We start from the raw sequence: 17,011 nt of genomic DNA, 5'->3' as shown, positions 1-17,011 counted from the left end.
ATGTGGTGCTGCTGGAGGGTTGAAACGCCAGCTAGTCTGCGGATCCGCTGTCTGCCGCTGAATCGCCTCTGCATCAAGCTGCTTGACTAGCTGAGCAAGCTCATTGGTGAAGCCGACGAAATTCGTGCCATTGTCGGAGATGACGTCGATCGGTACTCCCCGTTGATTGGTGAAGCGTACGTACCGTACAGCTGCAGGAACAAGTCCGTTGTCAACGCGAATGACAGCTCAAGATGTACTGCTCTCGTCTGCAAGCAGGTGAACAAGCACAGATACCGCTTGTGTTGTGTCTTGCCGCGACCCTGCTTCGTCATAAACGGTCCGGCGTGGTCTACAGAGACTCGGCCGAATGTGCATAGCGCACTAAGGTAGTGGCGCCATCACATGCATTGCCGGCTTCGTACAGTTCCGGGCGCACCTCGCACACTGGGCTTCCCAAGCTCGCACCTCTTCGCGGCCAGCGATGATCCAGTAGCGCGATGAGAGTTCGCCTAGCGTGTGGCTGACACCGAACGCGTGATATCCTCGTTTGTGACATGCCTTGACAATCAGCTGTGTCACATGATCTCCTCGTGGTAGGACGATCGGATTGCGTTGTTCTGCAGTCAAGAAGTCAGCATGCTGTAGTCGACCTCCAACGCGTAGAAGGCCAGCGTCGTCAATCATTGGCTTGAGCGAGACCAGCTTGCTGGTTGCAGGGATCGGCTTGCCTGCCTTAACTGCAGCGTACTCTGGTAGTGACTGTTGCTATTTTCTGGATTGGATTGGATTGGATTTTTATTTATAGTGGTGACTATAACAGACAATTGCCTAATAACAATAGACCCACTATGCTCGCTTTATGTAGAACTCATCAGAATCCAGGATTGCCTGTGGCGATAATTCGTCAAACTCTCGCTTTGCGGGTGGTACCGAGCAATTCGTAGCGAATCGCAAACACCAAGCATGAATACAGCACAATCCTACCCAGTCGGAGTAGCGGCTTGGCTCTAGACGATTCAGCTCGCTGTGGCATTGGTCTACGGTCACCGCAGTCAGCTCGATGGACTCATCCGTTGGTTGGTTGACTTTCTTCAACTCCAGAGTTGACAAACGGGGCTTCAGTTCCGGCTGAACTAGCCATTCACTTTCAGCGGCACCCAAGAAGCCGGGACCGTTCCACCATAAACTGCTTCCCGCCATTGCTTGCACTGACATTCCTCGAGAGACCAGGTCGGCTGGATTGAGCGCGGTGGGCACATACCGCCCCTGGGTAGGATTGGTTTTCCGTTGAATCTCGCCCACTCGCCTAGCCACAAACTGTTTGAAGATGCGGCTGTAATTGGTGATCCAGTGCAGAACGTTGCTGCTGTCCGACCATAGCGTCGTTGCTCGGGGGTCGAGGTTCAGTGACTCGGCGGATGATGTGGCGAGCGTTGCTCCGGTTGTCGCCCCCATTAGCTCAAGCCGCGGAACGCTGACAGCAGCCACTGGTGCCTCACGGACCTTGCTTGCGACGAACCGTGCTGTTGGTTCTCCAGTGTCATAGTGACTGACAAGACACGCAACTGCTCCGTATGCGACCTCGGACGCATCTGAGAACACGTGAAGCTGGCTGCTGATTGCTGTGCACGCCGTGGCCGTCAGGCAGTGTGGTACACGTACTGTTGATAGCTCCGTCACCTGCTCAAGCCACCGGAGAACCTTCTTGACGATTTCTGGGGGCAGTCGCTCATCCCATGCTGCTCCACAAAGCCACATTTCTTGCAGCAGGATCTTTGCTTGCACGAGGTACGGTGCGAGGAGTCCGAGTGGATCAAATATATTTGCTTTTGCACTGAGAAACGCGCGCTTTGTTGGATTAGAGCCGATCTCCGATAGCTGCAGTTCGAATGTGAACTGGTCCTCTTTCGCAAGCCAGAGGATTCCCAGTGTCTTGACATTCGGCAGCTCTCCCTTCGTGAGGTTGATCTCCTTAGCGCGATCCTCCTCCGGGATGGTCTTCTGTATTGCCGTGGAGTTGCTCAGCCATTTGCATGGGTGCATACTGGCTTTGTGCAACAACGCCAACAGCTGCCTTACGAGCTCAACGCCTTCCTCATCGCTTCGAACAGAGTCCATGGAGTCACCCATGTACGTTCACTCAAGGACCGCTTCCGCTGCACGAGGATAGGTGTCGGCTTGCTGATGGGCATTGTGCCTTGCCACGTGTACTGCGCTAGGAAAGGCGACGCTGTCACACCGAAGACCACCCGGTTGAACTCAAATGTGGCCGGTTCCTGCTCGTTATCCCGCCACAGAAAGCGATGGAAGGGCCTGTCCTCCGGAGCCAGAGATATCTGGAGATACATCTCATGGATGTCGCAGATGATGGCGGCCTTGTTCTGCCGGAAGCACAGGAGTACCTTTGGCAGCGATTGCTGCAGCTGGGGACCAGCACTGATATCATCGTTCAGCGCTATACCATTGCTGATGCCAGCTGCGTCGAAAACCACACGTGTCTTCGTGGTGGCCTAATCTTCACGGATGGTGGCGAAGTGTGGATGGTACCATTCGTTTACAGAACCTCCACACTCTTTGTCAGGCACTCGTCGAATGTACCCGTTGGCTAGGTACTTGCGGATGACATCACTGTACGCTGTTGCTGCTGCTGAGTCACATCAGGGCCGCTTTTCCAAGCTGTGCAGATGGCCGAGTGCCTTCGCTCGGCTTTCAGGCATGACTGGACGTTCGGATTTCCAGGGTATGCCAACTGAGACGGGTTTATTGTCCAGAATCCAACTGACTACAAATCACTACTGAGGCTTAACTATATATGGCCAAGGTGTGAGAGTAGCCAGCAATAGGCGCCAAGCGTTGCAGGCAGCACAAGCGCAGATATGACGTGTGGTATGGTATGGTGAGTGTGTAGTATGGTAAGTGTGGCGGCAGCGCAAGTGCTCCCTATGGAAGTGTCAACACCTAACAAGGCCGTGTGAAGGTAGCACCAAATGGAAGGTGTGATCGTCACGGTCCAGCTCTCACACTCCCCCACCCAAACTCAACTAAATAGTCAAATAAAACTCGAAATAGATGCATGTATAACCAATGCAAAAGTATCACGTGAATGATGAACTTCGTTATACCCAAAATAATGCATCCATGATTTCCATGCCCATATCTCATTTGTAGACTTTGCACAAAGTCACACATCTTCACTGCTGTCATCAGTTTCCGACAAATCTGCATCCGCTCCACTGCTGGCTGAGCTAAACCGATACCGCCGCTGTTTCGGGTCCACTTTTTAAGGAATTTCGTCGGCCGCTTAACCCGTGTACTCTTTCGTACCGGAGTCCCTTCCTCGATTGCCTTGCCCGTAGTGCCATCGGTTACCAGGGTTTGGTCACTTGGAGACTCGCCTTGTTCCCAGCTCAACCGTTGAGCTGGTGCTGCCTCCAGCTCATTGTAATGGCGTTGAAGGCAGTGGTGGCGAGAACTAGACCCACACGGTTTTGAGGAGGTACGTATTGTTGTTTCTCTCAACTACGGTATACAACTCAGATTTGTGGGCTTCCCCAATTTTTGTTGAGCAGGCTGAAGCTTTATTCAGACCTGTTGACCCACCTCATAACCACAGTTAGCCTTGCCGCCAACTCGCTTCCGTCTTTCCTCTTGAGCACTCCTTATTCGAACTTTCACTTGCCGAAACACGCTGTCCATGCGTTCTACTGTCCGCAGAGGCCTCACTCCTGCAGGCTGAGGCACTGCGAACTTCTCTGGCCTGTTCGGATGCTGGTGAAATAACAGCTCATATGGAGAGTGTCCAGAAGTAGCATTTCTCGACGTATTAAGGGCATATTGCACCGCAAGAACTGCTTCAGGCCGTACCGCTGTGTTGTCCTAACACACACACCGCACATTATCGATGAGTTGATTTTGGCGCTCCACCGGACCGTTTAACTGGGCGTGGTTGGGACTGCTGAGTGCTTGCCGCATGCCAATTGCTGTACACATTTCGCGGAAGACAGCTCCAGTGAAATGCGAGCCACGGTCACTCTGCACAGTTTCTGGGATATCGAAAACCGTTACCCAGCGCTCCAACAAGACCATGGCGGCCGTCTCCGCCGTGCAGTCCACCGTTGGAATCAACATCGCATAGCGGGTCAGCACGTCCTGAATTTCCAGGATATACCGAAACTTCTCTGGTACAGATGGTTGGAAGGGGCCAACAAAATCGATCTGAATCCGAGACAATGGCGTCTTCGGAATATCCGTCGTCTCTAGCTGCATCTTGTCTGGTTGCTTGGGGCGCTTGTGACGCTGGCACGCCTCACATCCTTGTACGTATGTCGCCACATCCTTGGACATAAACGGCCACCATACAATATCTCGTATGCGATCGTTTGTTCTGTTTCTTCCCATGTGACCACTCAGTGGTGCATCGTGCACCAATTCCAAAAACCTCCTGCGCCGAGACTGCGGTAGAACCACTACCATCATCTTTCTGCGACCTAGCGGCTCCTGTTGTGTCGATCTCCCTTTTGATTCTGTGTAGCGCAAGATTCCGTCATTGCCAATACTCAGTCGCGACCTTTTCCTCAGTACACACTTGGCTTCTTCCTCGAGCACCCCTACCGAGCCCGGCGCTTTCAGCTCTTTCATCATTGGGCCCAGTGCCGGGCACTTGAGCTGTTCTTCGACTATTTCCTGGGTCGAGAACAGCGGCGTCAGTTGGTGGATACCGTCCTGCCTTCTGTCTTCCTGTTGCATGCTGAGACACTGCATCACTTTTGGCAGGTTGCAGTGGCCAATTCTCGACAGGAAGTCCGCCATGCTCAATTCGGGTGATGTGCTGGGGCGGTGAACCGGCTTCATTTTGAACCGCTGCAGATAGTCTAGCCATCGTGCCCTCCGGCCATGGATCTCATCCATGGACAAGCTGTTGTTTCACTTAAGAGCTGCATGATCCGTGATTAGGTCGAATGGCTGGCTGGCCAGGTAGACCCGGAACTTCTTTATTGCTAAAACCACTGTGGGCAGCTCCCGGTCCGTCACTGGATAGTTCCGCTCTGCCTTTGTTAATGTATGGTGAAAGAATGCTACCGGCGCTAACTGCGACCACCTCGTTGCTGTGCTAGCATTGCGCCCGTTCCGACGTCCGATGCATCTGTGACCAGAACGAATGGCCTGTTCATGTCTGGTAACTGCAGTAATGGGGCTGAGGCAACTTGTTGCTTTAGCATGTCAAACGGTTTGATAGCTTCCTCACTCCATTGTAGAAGCGTGAGCCCTTCATCATTTCGTAAAGTGGTTTAGCAATTGTGGCCATGCCTGGAATCCAGCGCTGAACACTATATATATATGATAAGAAAAAGCACCCATGGCTTTCCGGAGCAGAGTTACTGTTGTCAGTCTTGGTGTGCGGAGCAACGCCTGGACTCTGGCGTATGATATGCGCATTGTACCTGCTGCAATCATGTGTCCCAGGAACTCTACCTCGCGTACTCCAAAACAGCACTTGTCAGGGTTCAACAGCACTCCTGCCGACCTGAGCTTGGTGAGAACCTCGCGCAAACGGCTGCCGTGCTCTTCCCAGTTTCGGCCCCAAACCAGCACATCATCTAGGTAGCAGAGCGCAGCAGTCTAATTCAGTTGGCCCAGTCTGGCCAACATCAGTCTCTGAAATGTGGCTGGAGCTCCCGACAGGCCAAACGGAGTTCCACGACCTGTCCATTCATACTGGCCATCCGGTGTGACGAAGGCAGTTTTTGCCGCATCCTCACCACACATCGGCATTTGGTAGCAGCCAGACTTCAAATCCACCGTGGAAAAGAACTGTGCTTCTGTTAGCTGATCCACCAGGTCATCTATCAAAGGTAGCGGGTGATGTTGGGGGTGGCTTGCTGCGTTTAGCCTCCGATAGTCCATAGCCAATCTCAGTCGTACGTTCTTGCGCCGAGCAGCTACTATCGGCGCAGTCCATGGTAATGTAGATTCTCGAATCAGTCCCTGCTGAATCAGGTATTGGACTTCCTCTCGCACCTCCTTGCGCGTGTCCTGTGCCAATCTGCGCGGTCTTGACCATTGTGGAGCCGAGTCACTCTGGAGGTGTATTATGTGCTGGATTGTCGTTTTTGCTGTTGGGAGCTGATCACCTTCTGCCCAAAACACGTCGCTGTACTCATTGACCAGGTTATGGATTTCCTGCTTCTTGCTGGTATGCAGATTTTCATCCGTTTTGTATCCGGTACACGGCTGTTCGCGCACGGACATTTAACAATATGGCGTCGTTTAGTGCGATTTATGTAACGCGGTACAAACCTCATGAATACGATGGGAGTTTGCGTTTTGGGATGAAACTCAGGTCACTCTCCGTGTGGTTCCACGATTTCGCAAGTCAAACCAGGATTTATTATTTGAAAGCGTTCGAGCGAGATACTCAATATCCAGACAATTTGAGAGAGAAGGAAGGTAAAAGGAACTCCTACCATGGTCAACCAGCATCCTGACCTTTTCGAACCTCTCCAAGCTATCCCTGGTAGTCTGGATATTGACGCACGCACTGATTTTCAGCTTCTCCTCGTCGGGATCATGGGTGCAACTTTCAAATTTGCCGATATGCACTCGAACAAACGCACGATTGGATCTACATCACAATTTCGGGGCTATCTGTGTGCTTGCTGCCTTTTTCAGCAGTACTCCACCTGTCTACTGGGCAGTTTCCACCAGGCCTCGGCCTCCTGGACTCAACAGCGACTCCAGCGCCATGCCATCTGTCCCCTAAATCGCATGAAAAGGTAGCTCAGCATCGCACGCACGGAATCTGAAGTTTGTGCACGGGACGTGATAAAACTTGGTGAAGATAGCCAGAAGATAGTCCTCTACCTGGGAAAACTGAAAGCTAGACCGGGAAAACTTCTGAAAGGGCTTCTTGAGGCAGGCATGTCAACGATGACTCAAGGAACGAGCGAGAAAGAAGGCTTGACTTGTGCAACGCGGAACAAACTGTTCCTGCGAGGAAGTTGGCCATGTGAGGTACCAGCGGAAAGCTAGTTTCAAGAGGAACACGGAATACCTGTTTTCCGGGTAAACCTGGCCTGGTAGCTTTCTAAATCGAGCAAAAACCACAGCGAAATCGGGTGCTGAGAATTTGAAAATTCAAATTTCCTTGCCGATCCAGCCCAACCGAGACTTTTGGCTGCCATCTTGTTAAATGTCCAAATTTCGCGAAAAAAACAGCCGTGGGTAACCTGCCGTCGCTTCCCTTCTGCTCCCAGCGAGCTCTGTAGCGAGACCGGTCTGAGCAGACAGCACATTGTTCTGACTGTGTCATTGCTACCGGTAGAACTTGGCTCTAGGAAGTACTCAGCATCGGGCGTATGGCCACAGAGCGCGCACGGGACCAATGCTTCCTCACCCGGCCTGATCTTGGTCGTGTCTTTCACCACCACTCTGCACACTCCGCTTGGACGATTGGCTCTGTCCAATGACCTTGAGTTACGATAGACTGGCTCCAGCTTCAGGCGATGTCCCTGTGTTATCAAGGTGCTGCGTGGCCAGTCCCAGGCCTGCTTGCCTAGCCGACTCAAAAAGTCGGCCCCACCGATCATGGGCACGACCAGGTCAGTCACAACATGGAATGGGTGGTTAGTAACAATGACCTTACCCAAGCGAACTGTCATTCTCAGGACACCCTCCATCTTGACTTCATTGCCGGATGCTGCTCTTGGGTTTGATTGCGATGACTGCTGGATACACTGCTTTTGGCGATCACTGAGGTGTGCCCTACTGATCAAACTGATATCAGCACCGGTGTCCAGCAGCATGCTTACCTCCTGGCCTGCCATCTGGGCCTGCACAAAAGGGCTGCGTGACAATTCACTGGTACCATGGATATTTGGCTGTGTCGGTAATGTTGGTTGCCCCATGCTACCGCCGTCCTGCACCTTGGACCGGTGGGGCTTTAACGAAAATCCTTCCGGTTAGCAGCACGACGCTCAGCCTGGGTGTGTGGCCTCCAGGTAGGCGCCTCCCGCTTTCTCGCTGGGCAATCTCGCCAGCCGCCTCTGTGGGTCTGTGACCCACAGTACCAGCACTTCCAATTACTAGGGCCCAGCTGCCTCCTTGCTTGAGGTGCCCGTGCTGAGGGCGACCACAATGCCGCTACCTGATCAGTCAGCTCCTCGATCTGGCTCCTTAATGCTTCCACAGTTGAATCCGTCCTCAGTATCTTTGCACTTTGCTGTCCAGTTCTTCTTTTCTCTGCTGCCCTCTAGCACGACTCCAGTCTTGTGGCCTTGGAAAGAATTTCCTCGTACGTCCTTGCCGTACTCGACTCCTCCTTTATGAAACCGTACACTTGCAACTCTTCCTTTAAACGCTGGTCCCTTACGCTCCTCACAAATTTCAACAACACTCTCTCCCGTCGGGCCTCCTCAGAGAGGTTCGGGAATACTGTGCCAGCCAGCTGCTGGAGACGACTCAGCAACGCTGGTGTAGTCTCTCCGGACTCCTGCGCTGATTTCTCAAAGTCGTTAATATAACTATGCCACTCTGGCTCTGGTGTGGCCATATTGTCCTTCCAGCAGTTTTATCACGTCCTCATCATCTTTGAGGCCATTCTTGTTCTCCTCTTGGCTCAGCCAAAGTAGAGGCTCCCCACGGAGTTGCTGCATAATGGTACGAGCCCGGAACTCCTTTTCGTCTGCCCACAGCTTGGCCTCCCCCGACACATCCTTCAGCTTCTCATTCAGCACTCTGGTGTTCCTGTAGGCAGCGATGAACACTCTCCACTCGCTCAAGGTCGTAGAGGTGCCAAAGTCCTGCCGAAGTTTCGCTGCCATCTCCAAAAACTGGTCCAAATCAAGCCGCTGCCACCAATGAGACGGGTTTATTGTCCAGAATCCAACTGACTACAAATCACTACTGAGGCCTAACTATATATGGCCAAGGTGTGAGAGTAGCCAGCAATAGGCGCCATTTTTTTATATTGCAGGCAGCACAAGCGCAGATATGACGTGTGGTATGGTATGGTGAGTGTGTAGTATGGTAAGTGTGGCGGCAGCGCAAGTGCTACCTATGGAAGTGTCAACACCTAACAAGGCTGTGTGAAGGTAGCACCAAATGGAAGGTGTGATCGTCACGGTCCAGCTCTCACACAACGCAGTGGCAGCCGTCCGTCACCTTCAACGACGCTGCAACTTTCTGCTCTGCAGCCTTGTCGCCGTGTGACATGAATTTCGTAATGCTGCTGTTCACTTCTTCGATTTCCCACAGGCGCTTCAAGCTGGTCTGTAGGTCACCATTGCTGAACATTGTGAAGCAGCAGCTCGCCGCTGGGTGGGCTGGTTGTACTTGGCCGATGCAGGTCCAACCTGATGCCGTCCGACGCGCCACGGGCTCATGACTGTTACCCGAGAGCTCTTCATGCGCCATGTGAAGCTCCGGATAGTCGGCACCGATAAGCACGTCAATGTGGCGTTTCGACGGTAGCGGTGGAAACTCAACGTTGGCTAGATGTGCCTATTGCTTCCAGGTGGTGCCAGTCTACACCTCCAGATCCACAGCTTCATTATCTATCTGACCTCGTGGCCAGCTACAGTTTATATCCCGGAGTTCACCAGCCGACTCGAATCTCAGCAAACTCTGCACCAACCACACTGGATCAATTTTACAATACATTTGACCCTCTAAATATGGCTGCTGTTATCCCCATCGCGTTCAGTGACCATGCAGCAGTTCTCAGTGAATTTCAACTCAGCCCAGTAAGAAGTACTGTAACTTCCGGGCTACGGCGACACTACCGAAACATAAATCATGACCAGTTCAAGGCAGATTTGGTCCAACAGGATTTTTGTGAAATTGACGGAAGCCCAACTGTCATGTGGACTGAGTGGGCCAGCCGCTTTCTACAAGTGTTAGACAGACATACTCCTCTTGCACCAAGCCCTCGACGCAAGAAAAAATCAGTGCCATGGATGAACCGCCAGTTATTACACCTCTTGACCAAGCGTATGATTTGAATGGTCGCGGGGACAGAAGAACAGTAATTTTACGACTCCCAGCGGTGCAAACAGACCGCGGCCATGTTTTCTCTGTCGGCCGCGATCACGTTCAAAAAATCGATGACGCAATGCATGCGCAGAGGCCTGCGCAGTGCGTTCGCTGACATCCCTAGCTCTAGGGCTGCAAACACTGGGCTATGCAGTGAGCATGACGCTACTTTATTCATGAAGTTGGATTTTACTGGTCATCAGTGTAGCATGTTATGGCACTCCACGATAAATTTCAGTACAATGCAAACACAAATGGCACTCACAGTGGCCAGTTGCGCAGAATTACTCACCTTGACAGCTTCAAACTGCGATGTGAACAGAGGCATGAAGCAAGAGTGGGTGTTGTTAGCGGCAACGTTGGACCAGCGGAAGTCCAGACTGACTTGGTTCAGTGAGCAAGGACAGACAAGCGAGTCATTGCCGAGGCTTGTGACTAGTCCCAGAGCTTCGTCCATCCGAACGAACGTCTGGCATGCACCGAATGGGCTTGTCTGACCAGTGATGTTTGTCTCTGAACTCCCAATGTAAACATAGATACCTTGCCTTCCTGCGCTGTCGGCAGTATCCCCGAGACGCACAATGTTCGCTGTTCCAGAGTACGGGTGATTCTTGTACAAATCAGAGCCGGTGTAAATACCACTGACTGCGTACAGATTGCCCGACTGGCCCCAATTAAGGCGATTGGGCTCGAAGAGGAAGATTGCCACCGATGTTATGTCATCCGCCAGCAGAACGGCCTGGAAAGTGTTATTCTGAAAGGCAACATGAACACGCACAAGAACATGGTCAGGAATGTTGAGCAGATGAAACAAAAGACACCATGCCGAACCCGAATTTACGGGACACCAACTCAGATCACAAGGATACCTGCATTTTCTCTAATAAGAGCCCAGGGTTCTTATTATTTCAGTGACTGCTTTGCCTGCACTACTAGAGTGTGCTATTATTGGAGACGAGAAGACTTGATAGTATACTCGTGAAAACTCTCAAGATGTGGACCAAGAGCCTGAAGTGTGTTTGTCTCCTTAGTATCATGTTTCAATGCTCCGCGTTCAAGCCTGTTAGTATATACATGTAGTACAGTAACCAGGTGGTCGCTTGACCGGGCTACGGGCTACGCCTGCACAAACTCTGATGCACTGTACACAGTACTGCAGTCCCCTCAGTTGTGCAATACCACCTGTTCTAAATCTTACAGGCGGGTTGAGGTCATTTCCGGTAGTGTACACCTCATCCCATGTCACCGCAAACATTCCCAGAGGAACGAACGAGTCCAGTCCTGTAAGGTTCTGGACACCCTCAAGAACTTCGCTATATTCAGGTGAGTTCGAGTCGGCGGAATACTCCTGGTAGTAGATGTTGCCACCACGCGTCAAGTCAATGTCCGACCAGAATGGTGCGGCGATGTGAGAATTGCGGACGTTCGACGTCTGGGCACCTGGGAAAACCTCGGGTTTGAAGTTGTGGAATGGATTCGAGAGGGATATTAAGCCGTTCTCGCATATCTGGGATACAGGAGAGAGACACATACACATACATGTACCACACTAAGCACAGAAGGCATACAATTTCGACTAGACCTTCCGACCATTCCATTGGCTGATGCAGGCGTCCCACCACAGGATGTCAAGCTTCGCCTCCGAGGGTACGGCTACCGGTGCATCTAGGCTAGGGAGCGTTGCTGCGCTGTCGAACAGGCATCTGCAGAACGTGCGACCCGCTGGAATGACTTTGGCTGCGAAAGACAGGCTACCGGCCAGGGACAGCAGTTCCCTCTTGGTGCACATCTGCTTCGACAGCCACGCGGCAAGTGCTAGCCGTAGTTCCGCCAGTTTCGCAGCCGGGAGGCGCAGCTCCCAGGCGGCTGTGTCGAGCTCGATACCCAGGAACGTTATTGAAGTTGACGGCGGGCACACTTTGTCCTCTCCGTCGGCCAATGGGATGTTCAGCATGTCAAATACAGCCAGCAGTGTCTTGAATTTGAGCATAGCTGCGGAGTTGGGCGGCTGGACGTGAAAGAAATCATCTAGGTAATGCAGCAAATCAACAATATCGTAATTATTAACTGCAATCCATGCCACAGCGTCGGCAAGTCTGTTGAACAGAAACGGGGAGGATCTGAGGCCAAATGGTAGTACCTTATCGACATAGTACGAACCTTCCCAAAAAATGCCAAGTAGGGGCCAGTCGTCAGGGGAAACAGGGCAGAGCCGGAAGGCGTGCTTCATGTCAACCTTAGAGAGGAGAGCTCCGGGGCCGTGCTGGAAGATGCAGCGTATTGCGTCATCTACCGTAACGTAATGCAGGGAGAATTCGTCAGGGTAAATGCCATCGTTAATGCTAGAGCCGCTAGGGGCAGATAAATGCATGATGAGGCATACGCCGCCAGACTTCTTGGGCACGATGCTAACGCCAGAACATCGGATATTAGGGAATGGGGGTTGGGAATAAGGCCCGGCCATGTGGCCACGCGTGCATTCAGACTGAAGGTAAGCAGAGACGGCGGCAGGGTTGAGCAATGCGGAAGGGAGATTAGGGGCGATGAGGCGGGATCTATTACCGTGATAGCCAATGCGGGCCCCGACGCGCATGTCGTGACAGAGAGAATGCACAAACTCGTTATCGGGGTGCTGGGATAGCTCTTCAAGCAGCAGGGGAATATTTACAGGGGACCAGGGCGCGTGTGAGCTAATTGGAGCTGCGGGGTTGGCCAGCAGAGCATGTGGATTGGCCATGACCGAGGCGGCCGCAAGAGAGGCAGCTGTGGGCGAAGCGGCAGTTGGAGCGGACGCAGTTTCCTTGGTTGAAGAGGCGGCATACTTCTTTGTCGACCGTGTCGTTGCCGCTGCTGGGCCGAAAGGAGCGAGCGTCGTTGCTGCTGTTGGGCCGAAAGGAACAAGCGTCATTGCTGCCGGTGGGCCGAAAGGGACGAAATGCCCGCGCGTCAAATATAATTGTGTATAGATCCTGGACTATTGCGTCCCACCGCATGGATGGGTCCGCGGCCAGGGCAAAAACCGTTTTTGGCCAGCATCTATACCACATAAAATCTGTGATCATTTTGTGCATAAATTTTTCCAAATGGGGCGTCTGTTATCCAATCGTTTAGAAACTATAATATGAGAGTGATTGTGGAGCGGACCTGAGCAATATTCCGAAAACTATTCTCAAAACGTTCCAGCCAAATTTGAAATATTTCAAAAACACTACGCGTCTATAGTTTTGAAATGGACTGTAGCTCGGTGTGCATACCGGCATCCTTTAACGTCACCACTGCCATGTCGAGCAAATCGGTAGAGCGCTCCAGGTCCTGGTCTCCACCGGATCGAATAGTTGGAGATTGTTCCAGCTCTTCCAGCCTAACCACAAGGCGCCGGCGACTCCAACCGAAGTAGTAGTAGTAGTATTTATTATTTGACTAGGGGAGTCCCAACAGGCATGGCCTTGTTACAGGGAACCCTAGGTGAATCTTTGTGAGGTGAGCAAAAGTACCAGCAGATTGTGCCTGACGACAGTTTGGAGGAAGAGTGTTCCACCGACCTGCCGCCAGAAAAGAAACTGAGCGCAGTCCATACCCAATATGTACAGTAGGTAATACTAAGGCAGCTGTATCCTGGCCACGAGTACGAGCATTTGTGTGCGGGCCAACTGAACGCAGGAGCAACGTGAGTGTCACTGGCGATCCGGTACCGGTTCTCGGCTCCGTATCCATGCGGCTTGGCCGCCACAGCGCTGCCGTCCAGCTACCGGAAAGTGTCGCTTCAGCCGCCGCAGAGCAGCCTCGTATGCTGCTGCCGAGTAGCCAAGACTCTCGATGGCATCCGATGCCTCACTCTCCACGTACCGTCGGAGCTTCAGCAGCTTGATTTCAGCGGGAAGCGGTTGCTGGTCCACACAAACGCTGAAAGCGGATTTCCAGCGCTCGTATTTTCGCTTCTCTCCAGTGAACACGGCAATTTCGATCCGCTTCAACTTGCTGGGGATGTTAATCTGTGCACCTGCCGCTGGCGCAGTCCGTGGCGCAGGTCGAGCTGCGGTGCCTCTGACATATGTCGGAACTGGGGCGAATACTGCGGTACGGAAGTAGTTAGCGCGGGGCGGGTTCTGGTGCACTTTTTGACCTTTGACCTTTGAGCCAAATAAGGCACACTGTGTCGGTCGTGCTTGGTCTGGCCCCGGGACCCCCCAGAGTTTGACCTTTGACCCCTGGCATGCCATAAATGTCATCCTTAAGGTTCTTTTCGCCATAGATGGCGAACGTGCACTTGTGCACTTGTGCACGTTCGGTGCATTCATTGAATTCGCACCAGGGAGTAGTAAAATACGTACTATTCCCTGATTCGCACATCGTAGATGTGCATTGCATGCAGTGAATGACATATTGCGCATGCGCGCATACGCACGCGGAGCGTGTGACCTTCAGTGGTCCTGCGGAAAAGACGCAGTGCAACACAAGGTGTACTAGTACACGTGTCATTATACTACTCCCTGATTTGCACTTCGTAGATGTGCAGCAACAAGTTCACGTTCCTTGCATTCGTTTTATTCGGACATCGTAGATGTGCAGTGATTGACAAGTTGCCCATACATAGCGTGCCTAATCGGCTTTTCGATCGGTTAAGAGAATGTTCAAATTCGGCCATATTATGAGCCCCAAGATCAGAACTCGGCTCAACGTGGTACTTGAAGTCACCGTTCCATTACGTCATGTACATTTACACACACTCTGTTGAAGCACTGAAACATCGATTTTCGGCGAATTCAACATGCGAAATTTGAAAATTCGGCGAAAAGATGGGTGATTTCTTCAAAACCACCTTTTTCGGCGAATTTTTCGGCCGGCCGATTTGGGAAATGCCTACTATCCATGCAGGTGCATTAGATGCATATTTCTATTTTGATCGGGATACAGTAAGAATCAACCGGCTACGCCCGGAGTATCATGCATCAAAACAATTATTGAAGGGGTGTCACAGTGAAGCAGTGTTGCTACGCACCGCAAATCCCCTCTGCACTGCACCGAATCTATACTGGAGAATCCAGAGTGACCAGCAAAGAGTCACAACCCGCGGGTATCCAGTCACACTAAGGCATATCCACCATTCCCCACATATTCACTGTAACAAAACACAATACTGTTTACTATAATACACTTTTATTTAAATGGACTTGGATGAGTCTGTAGAAGAGAACACAATGCACGCACACGCATGCATGCGCGGACACACACACACACATCTAGGTTATAGTGCTATACACGTATCTAGGGTTTAGGAAGCACGAGAATGTGTCGAAGCACCCACACATACCCCTTCATGCAGTGTACTTCAGTAGCCCAACACATTACGACTGCACAGGACCATCACAAAACACATTACGACTGCACTGTTACTACACTACACACACAGTTACTACACTTCGCCTGTTACAAGTACTTACAAATAATTTTGAAACAAATGGCACATCCCGAAGACGGCAGCTCCAGACCTTCATACATCATCATCATCTGTAAAACCAAGCATGATCGCACACAAACACTATTAGTGTCACGATTACGGAAGCAGGGTAAGACAAGAGGATACGAAACAAGTAAGTATCGCTATAACGAGGGGGATAAGTATACATGTAGACAGAGCAGTGCTTACTTACAGGGTCCTAATACGCTCCACGGCGTCCCGGTAGTCGGACTGCAACAGCAGCCCGACCTGCCGGCCCTCCCAGTAACGGGTTCGATGGGCCGCACCCGCCAGGTGTGCGGCCACGGCTGGGCCTCCCACCAGCCTTTCTCCACTGTAAAAACGAAAGAAACCGCAGAAAGCACAGTGTCATAGAGCTCTTTTGTTGGGGTAGAGAGCTAGGAGCACTGCACACTTACCATTTGTCACAATATATGATGAGAAAGAGGCGGCGCTTGACGCACCGCCTCAGGTGCTGGAATAGGGGTATTACCCCTGACATTCGAACGCTACAGTGACAAGTGAAAGCCATTTGGACTGTAATGATACTGAAGTGAAGGTGTGAACCGCAAAGCAAGACCTTTACCTTCTTCCTGTCGAATTCGCTCCCCAGCTGCATACCGACATCATCCGCTAAAACCCAATCATACCAAGTAACGCAAAGGTCATCAGTTGACCTTTTGGACTTTTCAACTCTTATCCAAAACCACCAAGAGGAAAAACCAGGATGAAGAAGACGTCAGTTGTAGAAGCGTTTGTGGAGGAGTTGTTACATTATTCTCAGTATATAGATATGGCTGATACATTCGGCGTAGACTTGGACGACCGGTCGTGGTCTCTCACCACGGGTCCTTTACTAATAGAAAGGCGGACGCCAATAAGAACTGTTGTGGAGTTGGCAGATCAAAACGCGCAGCAAGAAATTTGGCACGTCGATGGTAGACTCCATCGGGAGGACGGACCAGCTCTTGTTGATAGTAGGGGAGTGTCCGCCTGGTGCTATGGAGGTCGCCTTCATCGCGTTAATGAACCTGCTTGGATAGGACGGGGTAGCATCGAGTACTACCTCAACGGTGTCCGTCATAGAGCCGGCGGTCCTGCAGTCAGTTATTGTGACGCCACATGCTGTATTTTACGGTGGTATCACCACGGAAGGCTCCACAGGGAGAATGCGCCAGCGGTGATACGCAGGGAAGGTAACAATCGTGTACGGGAGTGGTACCGATACAACCTTCGGCATAGGGAAGATGGACCTGCTTTCATCTCTCAGGAGGAGGAGGGTATCTATCAGTGGTACCTCAACGGGGTGTATTACAGTAGCCACCATCAAGACCAGGCAATACACCCCATGGAGCTGCAGTACATCAATGTAGTGCCTACTAAGGTAGACTCGTCAGCAATAAGTCATGAGCCCATTTGTGTGATTTGTCAGGATACCCTGGACCGTCCTCTATCCAAGTTGGAGTGCGGTCATGAATTTCACTTCCACTGTATGAAGGAGTGGATCAGTTCTGCCCCCAGCCCAACTTGCCCAACCTGCCG

The 17,011-nt window shown here is 51.8% G+C and overlaps 1 protein-coding gene and 1 long non-coding RNA gene across 2 annotated transcripts; both read right to left on the bottom strand.

Annotated features, from left to right (window-relative positions):
• Positions 1 to 828: 828 nt before the first annotated feature.
• LOC135823047 (uncharacterized) lies at positions 829 to 2,112 on the bottom strand. The gene has a single exon (XM_065335878.1). It carries the CDS (start codon positions 2,110 to 2,112, stop codon positions 829 to 831), a length of 1,284 nt encoding a protein of 427 aa, XP_065191950.1.
• A 13,049-nt stretch (positions 2,113 to 15,161) lies between these two features.
• Positions 15,162 to 16,087, bottom strand: LOC135822578 (uncharacterized). Its single transcript, XR_010554504.1, has 4 exons — positions 15,889 to 16,087; positions 15,663 to 15,803; positions 15,453 to 15,519; positions 15,162 to 15,192 (listed from the first exon to the last, which is right to left on the bottom strand). It is a non-coding gene; the product is annotated as an uncharacterized LOC135822578 (long non-coding RNA).
• Between the last annotated feature and the right edge of the window lie 924 nt (positions 16,088 to 17,011).

The sequence above is a fragment of the Sycon ciliatum genome, chromosome 8 (assembly GCF_964019385.1).
Source record: "Sycon ciliatum chromosome 8, ocSycCili1.1, whole genome shotgun sequence".
NCBI lineage: Eukaryota > Metazoa > Porifera > Calcarea > Leucosolenida > Sycettidae > Sycon > Sycon ciliatum.
The sequence above is the reverse complement of the archived record's forward strand: the minus strand, read 5'-3'. Positions and strand labels throughout refer to the sequence as shown.

Coding starts and splice junctions, on each gene's coding strand:
- LOC135823047 (XM_065335878.1), bottom strand. CDS start 2,112: ATGGGTGACTCCATGGACTCTGTTCGAAGCGATGAGGAAGGCGTTGAG.